Raw genomic sequence first — 12450 nt, 5'->3', positions numbered from 1 at the left:
AATGTGATTTTCATTGAGAAATTTTAAGAATTGCGGCTTCTAGAGCAGATTTTGGCATTTTTAAAAAATTAAAAAAAAAAACTCCCAAGGGTGGGATCATGATGATTTTTGGTGGGAATTTTTCCAAGAAAAAAAATCAACTAATGATATTAATTGATTGGTAGAATTATTTGAAGTATTCTAATGTGATTTTCATTGAGAAATTTTAAGAATTGCGGTTTCTAGAGCAGATTTTGGCATTTTTAAAAAATTAAAAAAAACCTCCCAAGGGTGGGGTCATGATGATTTTTGGTGGGAATTTTTCCAAGAAAATAATTCAACTAATGATACTAATTGATTGGTAGAATTACTTGAAGTATTCTAATGTGATTTTCATTGAGAAATTTTAAGAATCGCGGTTTCTAGAGCAGATTTTGTCATTTTTAAAAAATTAAAAAACTCCCAAGGGTGGGATCATGATGATTTTGGTGGGAATTTTTCCAAGAAAATAATTCAACTAATGATATTAATTGATTGGTAGAATTATTTGAAGTATTCTAATGTGATTTTCATTGAGAAATTTTAAGAATCGCGGTTTTTAGAGCAGATTTTGGCATTTTTAAAAAATTAAAAAACTCCCAAGGGTGGGATCATGATGATTTTTGGTGGGAATTTTTCCAAGAAAAAAATTCAACTAATTATATTAATTGATTGGTAGAATTATTTGAAGTATTCTAATGTGATTTTCATTGAGAAATTTTAAGAATTGCGGTTTCTAGAGCAGATTTTGGCATTTTTAAAAAATTAAAAAAAACTCCCAAGGGTGGGATCATGATGATTTTTGTGGGAATTTTTCCAAGAAAATAATTCAACTAATGATATTAATTGATTGGTAGAATTATTTGAAGTATTCTAATGTGATTTTCATTGAGAAATTTTAAGAATTGCGGTTTCTAGAGCAGATTTTGGCAATTTTAAAAAATTAAAAAGAACCTCCCAAGGGTGGGGTCATGATGATTTTTGGTGGGAATTTTTCCAAGAAAAAAATTCAACTAATGATATTAATTGATTGGTCGAATTATTTGAAGTATTCTAATGTAATTTTCATTGAGAAATTTTAAGAATTGCGGTTTCTAGAGCAGATTTTGGCATTTTTAAAAAATTAAAAAAAACTCCCAAGGGTGGGATCATGATGATTTTTGTGGGAATTTTTCCAAGAAAATAATTCAACTAATGATATTAATTGATTGGTAGAATTATTTGAAGTATTCTAATGTGATTTTCATTGAGAAATTTTAAGAATTGCGGTTTTTAGAGCAGATTTTGGCTTTTTTAAAAAATTAAAAAACTCCCAAGGGTGGGATCATGATGATTTTTGTGGGAATTTTTCCAAGAAAATAATTCAACTAATGATATTAATTGATTGGTAGAATTATTTGAAGTATTCAAATGTGATTTTCATTGAGAAATTTTAAGAATTGCGGCTTCTAGAGCAGATTTTGGCATTTTTAAAAAATTAAAAAAAAAACTCCCAAGGGTGGGATCATGATGATTTTTGGTGGGAATTTTTCCAAGAAAAAAATTCAACTAATGATATTAATTGATTGGTAGAATTATTTGAAGTATTCTAATGTGATTTTCATTGAGAAATTTTAAGAATTGCGGTTTCTAGAGCAGATTTTGGCATTTTTAAAAATTAAAAAAAAACTCCCAAGGGTGGGATCTTGATGATTTTTGTGGGAATTTTTCCAAGAAAATAATTCAACTAATGATATTAATTGATTGGTAGAATTATATGAAGTATTCTAATGTGATTTTCATTGAGAAATTTTAAGAATTGCGGCTTCTAGAGCAGATTTTGGCATTTTTAAAAAATTAAAAAAAAACTCCCAAGGGTGGGATCATGATGATTTTTGGTGGGAATTTTTCCAAGAAAAAAATTCAACTAATGATATTAATTGATTGGTAGTATTATTTGAAGTATTCTAATGTGATTTTCATTGAGAAATTTTAAGAACTGCGGTTTCTAGAGCAGATTTTGGCATTTTTAAAAAATTAAAAAAACTCCCAAGGGTGGGGTCATGATGAGTTTTGGTGGGAATTTTTCCAAGAAAAAAATTCAACTAATGATATTAATTGATTGGTAGAATTATTTGAAGTATTCTAATGTGATTTTCATTGAGAAATTTTAAGAATTGCGGTTTCTAGAGCAGATTTTGGCATTTTTAAAAAATTAAAAAAAAAACTCCCAAAGGTGGGATCATGATGATTTTGGTGGGAATTTTTCCAAGAAAATAATTCAACTAATGATATTAATTGATTGGTAGAATTATTTGAAGTATTCTAATGTGATTTTCATTGAGAAATTTTAAGAATTGCGGTTTTTAGAGCAGATTTTGGCATTTTTAAAAAATTAAAAAAAAACCTCCCAAGGGTGGGGTCATGATGATTTTTGGTGGGAATTTTTCCAAGAAAATAATTCAACTAATGATACTAATTGATTGGTAGAATTATTTGAAGTATTCTAATGTGATTTTCATTGAGAAATTTTAAGAATCGCGGTTTTTAGAGCAGATTTTGGCATTTTTAAAAAATTAAAAAACTCCCAAGGGTGGGATCATGATGATTTTTGGTGGGAATTTTTCCAAGAAAAAAATTCAACTAATTATATTAATTGATTGGTAGAATTATTTGAAGTATTCTAATGTGATTTTCATTGAGAAATTTTAAGAATTGCGGTTTCTAGAGCAGATTTTGGCATTTTTAAAAAATTAAAAAAAACCTCCCAAGGGTGGGGTCATGATGATTTTTGGTGGGAATTTTTCCAAGAAAAAAATTCAACTAATGATATTAATTGATTGGTAGAATTATTTGAAGTATTCTAATGTGATTTTCATTGAGAAATTTTAAGAATTGCGGTTTCTAGAGCAGATTTTGGCATTTTTAAAAAATTAAAAAAAAAAACTCCCAAGGGTGGGATCATGATGATTTTGGTGGGAATTTTTCCAAGAAAATAATTCAACTAATGATATTAATTGATTGGTAGAATTATTTGAAGTATTCTAATGTGATTTTCATTGAGAAATTTTAAGAATCGCGGTTTTTAGAGCAGATTTTGGCATTTTTAAAAAATTAAAAAACTCCCAAGGGTGGGATCATGATGATTTTTGGTGGGAATTTTTCCAAGAAAAAAATTCAACTAATTATATTAATTGATTGGTAGAATTATTTGAAGTATTCTAATGTGATTTTCATTGAGAAATTTTAAGAATTGCGGTTTCTAGAGCAGATTTTGGCATTTTTAAAAAATTAAAAAAAACTCCCAAGGGTGGGATCATGATGATTTTTGTGGGAATTTTTCCAAGAAAATAATTCAACTAATGATATTAATTGATTGGTAGAATTATTTGAAGTATTCTAATGTGATTTTCATTGAGAAATTTTAAGAATTGCGGTTTCTAGAGCAGATTTTGGCAATTTTAAAAAATTAAAAAGAACCTCCCAAGGGTGGGGTCATGATGATTTTTGGTGGGAATTTTTCCAAGAAAAAAATTCAACTAATGATATTAATTGATTGGTCGAATTATTTGAAGTATTCTAATGTAATTTTCATTGAGAAATTTTAAGAATTGCGGTTTCTAGAGCAGATTTTGGCATTTTTAAAAAATTAAAAAAAACTCCCAAGGGTGGGATCATGATGATTTTTGTGGGAATTTTTCCAAGAAAATAATTCAACTAATGATATTAATTGATTGGTAGAATTATTTGAAGTATTCTAATGTGATTTTCATTGAGAAATTTTAAGAATTGCGGCTTCTAGAGCAGATTTTGGCATTTTTAAAAAATTAAAAAAAAAACTCCCAAGGGTGGGATCATGATGATTTTTGGTGGGAATTTTTCCAAGAAAAAAAATCAACTAATGATATTAATTGATTGGTAGAATTATTTGAAGTATTCTAATGTGATTTTCATTGAGAAATTTTAAGAATTGCGGTTTCTAGAGCAGATTTTGGCATTTTTAAAAAATTAAAAAAAACCTCCCAAGGGTGGGGTCATGATGATTTTTGGTGGGAATTTTTCCAAGAAAATAATTCAACTAATGATACTAATTGATTGGTAGAATTACTTGAAGTATTCTAATGTGATTTTCATTGAGAAATTTTAAGAATCGCGGTTTCTAGAGCAGATTTTGTCATTTTTAAAAAATTAAAAAACTCCCAAGGGTGGGATCATGATGATTTTTGTGGGAATTTTTCCAAGAAAAAAATTCAACTAATGATATTAGTAGTAAGGTCCCCGCAGACTCCTGTTTTGTGGGCGTGGCTTTCCATCGAGCACGAGACTGTTTTGTGCCGCCCACGTCGATAACTCTGGTGGGTGGGCTACCTGTAGGCCGGTTCTCCCGCCCCTCGCTCCTCCTCTTCTACATTTTGGTTAATAATTTTAACTGAATATGCCCGTGGAATGCTGTTTATAAATGATTTTCATTGGCTGGGCCCGCAGAGACCTGTTTTGTGGGCGTGGCCTCCTGAGTACTCTTTTGGGGGGAATTGAATTTCATTGGCTGGGCCCGCAGAGACCTGTTTCGTGGGCGTGGCCTCCTAAATGTTCTTTTAGGGGAATTGAATTTCATTGGCTGGGCCCGCAGAGACCTGTTTTGTGGGCTGGGGCTTCTTGAGTACTCTTTTTTGGAAATGAATTTCATTTCCCATACAATTTGTATGAGAAAAGATCTGTCATACATGGGAATTGAACCCCCGGACTTTTCAATTGTCACCGAAGTACGTTATCTATTATGCAATTTGTGGCATGATAGAAGATTTGTTAGGGGTCTTTCCTATGCAGTGAATGAAATTTTAGGTGAGATTCTTCATAATCTTTTTCCTCCGCAGTGTCCAAGTGTGGAAAAATGCAATGCAATATGAGACCTTTCCGCGCGCTCGCTACCATAGGGTAATGAGTGTGGCTATCGCTGAGCGCGAGAATTTGATTCCTTCAGACGGAGGAAACAGCACTGAAAAAATGTCTTGTGTGTGCAATTTAATTGATGAGTGCAATTTCACTATATTTTGAAAATCTTATTTGACGAATTTCACAATGAGTATAAATAGGTGCCATTGTTGGCAAAATAAATTATTTAACCATGAACACCCTTCAAATTAAGGCTAAATTGCTTAATAACATACATACAAGAAATATTTTTGGAGGAGTTTACCCTATAGACAAACTTCCCAAATATAATGTCAAATTTCCTTCTATAATAATCGTCAACACGGCCCCTTCGCATCATCCCGGTAAACATTGGATTGCGATTTATCTACCTACAGATAATAATCCAGTTGAAATTTTTGATTCATATGGCCGTTTTCTGAGAAATAAACATTTAGCAAGATTTATTAAACAACATGTCCCGCATAAAATAATTATTTACAATAAGAAACAACTTCAGGGTGCTTTTTCTTCAGTGTGTGGACAATATTGTTGTATGTATGCGTATTTTCGATCAAAAGGAAAGTCTATGTCCGAATTTCTCCGAATATTCGGCACAAATACATATGCAAATGATCGGAAAATACTAAAACTCTTCAGAAACGTATATCAATAAAATCAAATAAGGACTTTTGTCAGTTTGTCATTAGAATTCGAAGAGTGAAGTAATGGGTAATACACAGTCTAAAATGGGAAAGATTGTGGAGAATAAAAAGAATAAAAAAGTTACTAAAATACAAAGTGCAAAAGCGATCCCACCGAAACAATCTCAAAATAAAAGATCTAAACATGTAGAAGAAGCAACTTCAGGTCATAATTCAGCTGCAGACCCAATTTCCATGGACATTGGACCATTTATGGAAAAGGAACCCAAATTACTGTCTGATATGACTATTCTAAATGGATACACATACTTTCTAAACAACTTAAATACTACTTTTGTCACTGTTGGATTCTGGACACATGACTTTACACCGATAGTGAAAATTTCTGCAACAAACTACTGGCTTGGATCTGACACTGTTTACTTTACCCAAAAGTCATGGAATATGCTGTGTTCCAGTGAGGCGAATATCAGAGATATCCTGAAGAATGGAGAAACCGATCTCATGAATGCTGGATATATTAATTCAAGATTTGAAAATTTGGAATTTAATTTTATTCAAGTTGAAAATATGAAGCCAATAATGTTGTCTCAAAATGGAAATACAATTCTCTTAAACGAAAAAGAATTTGATTGTCTTATGAACTTAAAATATTTCATAAATGTTACCTTGATTTATAACCATTCTATTCAAAATTATATTCAACAGTATTTTGAGAATTACATACAAACATGTAAAATAGCAGGAGTAACTAAGCTTGATGCTACTTCATTTACACCACCTTTAGAAGATCGCTCACCGATAAACTATTTCAGATTATTTACCGAAATAAGTTTTTATGTTGATAAAATAAATTCATCCTCAAAATTAGATAAGGAAAACTTGTAATTTTATAATTTTAAAATAAAGAAAAATTATTCTCAAATTATTTGCTGTCTTTTCCCTCACTTCTTCAACTTCTCAAAATGGAAAAACACCAACGTTGCAATTCAGTGGAAATTAAAAGATATTTATTTTCTATATAAATCATTTATTAGACAAAAAAGTTTGTAACATATTCTACATATATATACAAAAATTATTTAATGAAAGATAATCTATTTACAAAATAATAAAGCTAAATCCTATTCTAAATCTAAACCTAAAATCCGTATGGTAAAGTGTCATTATTTTCGATGCAACGTCTTTTTATGAAAGTGAATCGGGCTGTTTTTGAAGAGGGTCCAGATATAATTTTGAAATGTTTCTGACGCTGAATTTTGTTAGGGTATGTTACTGTAATTTCTTTATCGTCGCAGAGAACCAAGGATTTTAAACTATCAAAATTTATATCTTTTGCAACTTCCCTGTTTTGTGATATTCCCTTGCACACTACTTTGTAAGAGTAAGAGTTTGTAGACGGGGAGTAAATTTTTAAGCCATAGACTTTCGGCCCTGTGCTTACAAATTCTTCGATGAAGGCTCCCTCACCGAAATCAGCCAATTCATCAGTTAATTCTCCCAAAAATTTGCCAGTAGAAAGAGGATTCTCTTCCCCTGCAGGTACTACGTAGATGACTGAATCCGTGTCACAATAAAAGACATTTTGTCCTATCTTTGATAAGATAGAATACAGCCTGATCCTTGCATTGGTTGTAGTGCAGATTCCGACACCCATATTTACGTATTTCGATGGAGGCTCAGAATCATGAATGTGCTTCCATGAAACAATAAATTGGTTGTCACTTGCGGGATGGAATTGTACAATTTCAATAGCTTCTGATGAAAGAAGTTCATTCAATTCCTCAGGAGAATTGCAAATTGTAGTTTTCGTAAAATTCTCCCGCATTATGAATCTGCCCCACAAACTGTTTAACATTATTTTTGCAAGTGAACGCATACCTTTGTTAACACGGATGTTTTCTTTATCAAGATGTATCCCCTCATTTTCAAAGAATTCACGGATATAATTATCTTTATCGGAATCAGATTCAACTCCCGAGGGCCATCCACTAGCCTCCTGTTTAATTTTGAGAAAATTATCAACGTAATCGGCAAAAAGTCCACGTTCACCCGTCTCGCGATTGTATTGTGAAGTTCTGTATGCCCAAACTTCAAAGCATTTTGTGATCACGTACCCATGATCAACAGCGAGACGGACTTCATCAATGGACCATATTCCTGTGAGGGATCTTTCATCATCTGAATGTAGACATCGATCAGTACTAAGATCTTCCGCACATTTTCGACAGAGAGGAAAGAAGAGTCGGTTATTGCACCTAAAGGGAAGACAGGGGATGTAAAGGCCTTTTGGTGGGAGAATAGTACATTTCACCACACCGTCATGCTTCAATACATCCTCCTGACTTGGGATGTCTTTGAGAATTTGAGGGTGCCCGACGAAATACTTCGAATATTTGTTCGCCCACGGGTAGAGTGACGTGAAGTCATAGTAATAAATTTTATCTCCGGGGCGACATTTGTAGTATGTGCGGAAAACTTCAGTTCGGCCCCCGTAAACCGCTGATCGCAAATCAAACCCTGAGTCTACTACTTCAGGGTGATTGTTCAATCTCTCCGCAAGCACAGGGTCTGCATCCAACATCCGACGGAATTCACACTCCCATATTGAAATAAGATTATACCCCAATTGACGAATGTGATCCAATCGTTTTAGAGTGCTCTCATAACGACTCTGCATGTTATCATTGGGTTTCTTCGAGAATGCATGCCCTCTATTTAAAAAGCATGTATGCCCATGGAAGAAACAGCCCTCAAAACTATACACAGTGTTAGAGGCCTCATCATATCCATCAGCAATATATCGAGAGCCGCGCAGTTTGACCTCATACTTTATGTTAGAATGGGAAGTTTCCTTCATATACACAAGCCATTTCAAAGAAATTTTGCTCTGCATTTGAAGGAAATTGGAATTATAATTGTTTTTGGGAGTAATGGCAAGGGTATTTGGGGTAAGGTATTTTTTCCTGTAGGCTTTCATCACAGCGTCAGCTATGGTAATAGCCTGCAAGAAAGGGTTTAGGTCTGTGGTTTTAATGAAGGAGAACATGAAGTTGAGGCATCCTTTTACCAGAATTTTAACATCCTGACGGCAGTAATGGATGAGTTCTTTGTGGTTGTCAAAGGGGAGTTCTTTGACTTGCTCATACCATTCTAAAAATTCGGCATATTGCTGGGAGGACATGGATTCGATTGGGTACATTTCAATTGGGGGATAAGGTCCAATATAAGAGCGGTTTTCCGTGGTGTTGAATTTATATGGATAATATCCCTTATCACATTCGGGCAGTCCAAAACTCTTTGAGAATTGTGATAGAGGGAAGGGAATAAACGAAAGAGAGTCTAGAAATGTGACCCCTTTAACTTTTGCAAACAGAATTTTGCAACCTTGTAATACAGGTTCGATCTTCTCTTCCCTCTGACACAGTTCCTCGAGTATGAACTGGGCATCATAGCCTTTGGCATTGTGAGCGATAGCAACAGTGGGCATAGGCCTAAAGGTAAGTACGTAATCTACAAATTTTGCTACCGCTGACCTGTTGCTGTCGCTCTCAAAAACATGTTCCACGGGGCTGCAATTAGGGCAATTAGAATCTAAAGAATTACTACACAGGTGACATACTGTGTATGATATACATAGGTTCGGAACATGTTTAGAAAATCCATTCCCTATATCTACAAACTCTGACTCAAAATCATAGAAAATCAGAGTATATTCTCTGGAAGCTTTTTTTTTATAACCCTGCATATAGCAATAATGGGGAAGTGTGCAAGTTTTATAACATATATCACAAGTTCGTGAATCGCAGTCGTGAGGGATGGAGGGATCATACATTATAAAACATTGATCGCACATTTTCATACGATCACACACACCCTTGTTAATATGATACTGAAGGCAGTGAATACCCCTGAATGAACGATTGCAAGAGATACACGGTATCATATCCCTTACAGAGGGACATGGTGGGGTGTTTGTGCAGTATTTACATGTTTCAGGACAAATGTGAGTCTTATTGTATAAAATGTCACAATAATTGCATTGATGTTTGAAATCAAAAAATCCCTGAACAGATTTAATGCAAAAAAAAATGCTTTTCTACTTTATCATAGAATAAATTTATTACATTGTTCTGATTTTCCTTGGTTCTCTGCGATTTATATGGCATACTTTCAAAATTCCCGGCATCGTCATAAATATTAATTCTATACTTATTTCCAAATCTTTTATCAAATCTATTGACAAAATCGAGACCGTATGAACCCTCTTCACTAACAGGCCCGCCAACACTTTTAATTAATTGAAAAACTTCTTTTTTGAGAGCGATGGGATAGCGAGTAATGCGTCGAAATTGTTTTTCACGTTCTTCGCGATTACTTATTAATAAGCACTTACCAACAAAAAGAGATGTTGGTAGACAATTAGTTGCCCCGGAGATATCTATGATGCTTTTCTTCTTGTACCGCCTCATCTCTGACAGATTCATCCTGGTTGGGTCATGGTGTCTTCCTCGTCCTGTTTAATAATTTAATAGAAATTCAATTAGTTTTGAAAGATATTATCGTATGGTGATCAACACAACAAATATAGTCAAAGAAACAAACAAAATAATTTATAAATAATCAATTGATCACTTACCTTCCATTTGATGGAGTATATAAGCTCTAGCACCTAGGATGTTGGCTACATTAAAAGCTGTTGTGCTCTGGTGCACCTTTTCCAAAGCAGAAAAAATAGCCTCCACTGTTAAAGTAGCCAAAGAACGAAGGCCCAAAAATATGGGTTTGTTGATCGTGTTCTCCTCAAGAAATATCTCCAGGATCACTCTGTCACCTTGACCTCCTTCTTGTTGAATAGCTCCAATAACTTCGTTGAAAGCCTTGTTTAGCCAATCCGTGCAGGTGTTCCATGCAGGACATGACAGCTCAAAGTTCAACTCAAGTTGTGTAGTGTTAAATCGTTTATTGAAAGATTTAACTTTTTGCAGAAACTTCACGAATTGCGTCTCTGGGGCAGGAATCTCCATAGGTAATTCAAGATTACTTGCACTCATTTTTCACCAAAACTTAACTTTTTTCACTTGTTAAGAGCACGAGATAGCGTAATTGCAGCGACTGTGACTGAATTGCATTCCGCGATGGGTTTTTATACTCTCATTCATCTATCGCGAAAATGCATTTTCCCACAGAATGGACAAACTTTGTCCAGACAAAAATCTCTAATTTCAATTGCACGTGAGATTAAAATTTCTTATTCCAAGAAAAAAGTCGCGATCGCGAAAATTCAGTGGTGTCTTCAATGCTTATTCCATGCAGAGGAAAAGTGTCCAATTTCATTCTCCGCAAAATGATGCTTTTCCAAGAAATTATTTCGCAATTTTGCATTTTTTATAAGACTTTTATTGCACGTGTGCAAAGGATCATATTTCAACTGGGAATGGAATTCACTTTTTCCAAGAAAAAGTCGCGATCGCGAAAAATTCAGTGGTATCTTCGCGATAAGCTTAGTCCATGCAGAGGAAGTGTCCAATTTCATTCTTCGCAAAATGATGCTTTTCCAGGAAATTATTTCACAATATTGCATTTTCTATGAGATTTTTTATTGCACGTGTGCAGAGGATCATATTTCAGGTGGGAATGGAATTTTTTCCGAGAAAAGTTGCGATCGCGAAAATGCATTTTGATAGCGTCATCCAGACATGTTCGAAACATGTCCTAGTGCAGACAAAGAGGAAAAATCTCAAATTTCATTTTTTATCTGGAGTGATGTTTTTCCAGGAATTTATTTCACAATTTTGCATTTTCTTATGATGAAAAATCATATTTCAATTTCCCGTGGGATAATTTTTTAACCGGTGTACTTCTTGGCAGTATATAATGCAATCGACCGTTTAAAATTTTAATTATTCTACATTCAGAAGTCGGAGTGTCAACATTTACGTTTACTAACATCTACAGAATCAATCTCAACCAAAATGGTAAGATTTTATTAATTGATTTTTTTTTAAAAGATGATCAAAACTTATATTGCGCTTTATTTCTGTTACAGGATCTTCAGAAAATGTTCGATCAAGCCAGGAAGGAGTTTAAAATGCAAAAGGCAGTTACTGCAAGCAGGTTGACAGAAAGAAGATATTACCATATCCATGGAATAAGGATGGTGAATACGAAGTTCGGGAAAACCTACATTGCAGAGTTGGAGGAAAATATCAGTATTTGGCTCCCGAAATCATGGACAAAGCGGATGAACGGAGATGAACTGATAAAAGTTGCACCAGACGATATGTGGGAGCTGGCCTACCTTGGCAAAGATGCAGGAGGAAATTTCGTTAATTTGGATGTAAGAAAGAAGAGTAATTGATTTAATCTTTTTGTGGTTTGACAAATAAAAGATTTTGTAAAATGTACTCAATTTCTTTTCTTGGGAATCTTCTATGGGGTTGTTTTCCCTTTTTGGTCGCATTTTCCGTTTTCACTTTCAAATTTCTTCAAAGATCATGATGGGAAAAAGTATAAATACTTCAGCCTCTATCCGAACTTTCATCATTTGATTATACTCTTGAAAAGAAAATGTTTAAATTTCGATTGCCTTTCTCGATAATTCTGGCTGGCCCATCGGGGTGTGGGAAAACAACTTTTGCTCTCGATCTCTTGAGAAACTTGAGAGAGTACACTGATACGGACTTTGAGAACATTTATTGGTGTTTCTCTGAACAAGGGAGTGTTGGCAATTTACCGAAAATTCAAAATCTTAAAATTTGTCAAGGCATTCCCGATAAAATAGGTAGCAATGATAAAAATGCTAAATTGGTGATTATTGATGATATGATGACTGATAAAAGATATGAGCAGAGAATTTGTGACATGTTTATCAAAG

General features: G+C 33.7%; 1 protein-coding gene across 1 annotated transcript; it reads right to left on the bottom strand.

Annotated features, from left to right (window-relative positions):
* Positions 1–7017: 7017 nt before the first annotated feature.
* Positions 7018–10627, bottom strand: LOC129808904 (uncharacterized; the record flags this gene model as incomplete). The annotated part of the gene is made up of 3 exons (XM_055858809.1): positions 10213–10627; positions 10038–10089; positions 7018–9145 (listed from the first exon to the last, which is right to left on the bottom strand). Coding segments are annotated over exons 1-3 (2595 nt in total), but the record flags the coding sequence as incomplete, so codon positions are not given.
* Between the last annotated feature and the right edge of the window lie 1823 nt (positions 10628–12450).

Source organism: Phlebotomus papatasi, unplaced genomic scaffold, assembly GCF_024763615.1.
Source record: "Phlebotomus papatasi isolate M1 unplaced genomic scaffold, Ppap_2.1 HiC_scaffold_19, whole genome shotgun sequence".
Classification (NCBI taxonomy): Eukaryota; Metazoa; Arthropoda; class Insecta; order Diptera; family Psychodidae; genus Phlebotomus; species Phlebotomus papatasi.
The sequence above is the reverse complement of the archived record's forward strand: the minus strand, read 5'-3'. Positions and strand labels throughout refer to the sequence as shown.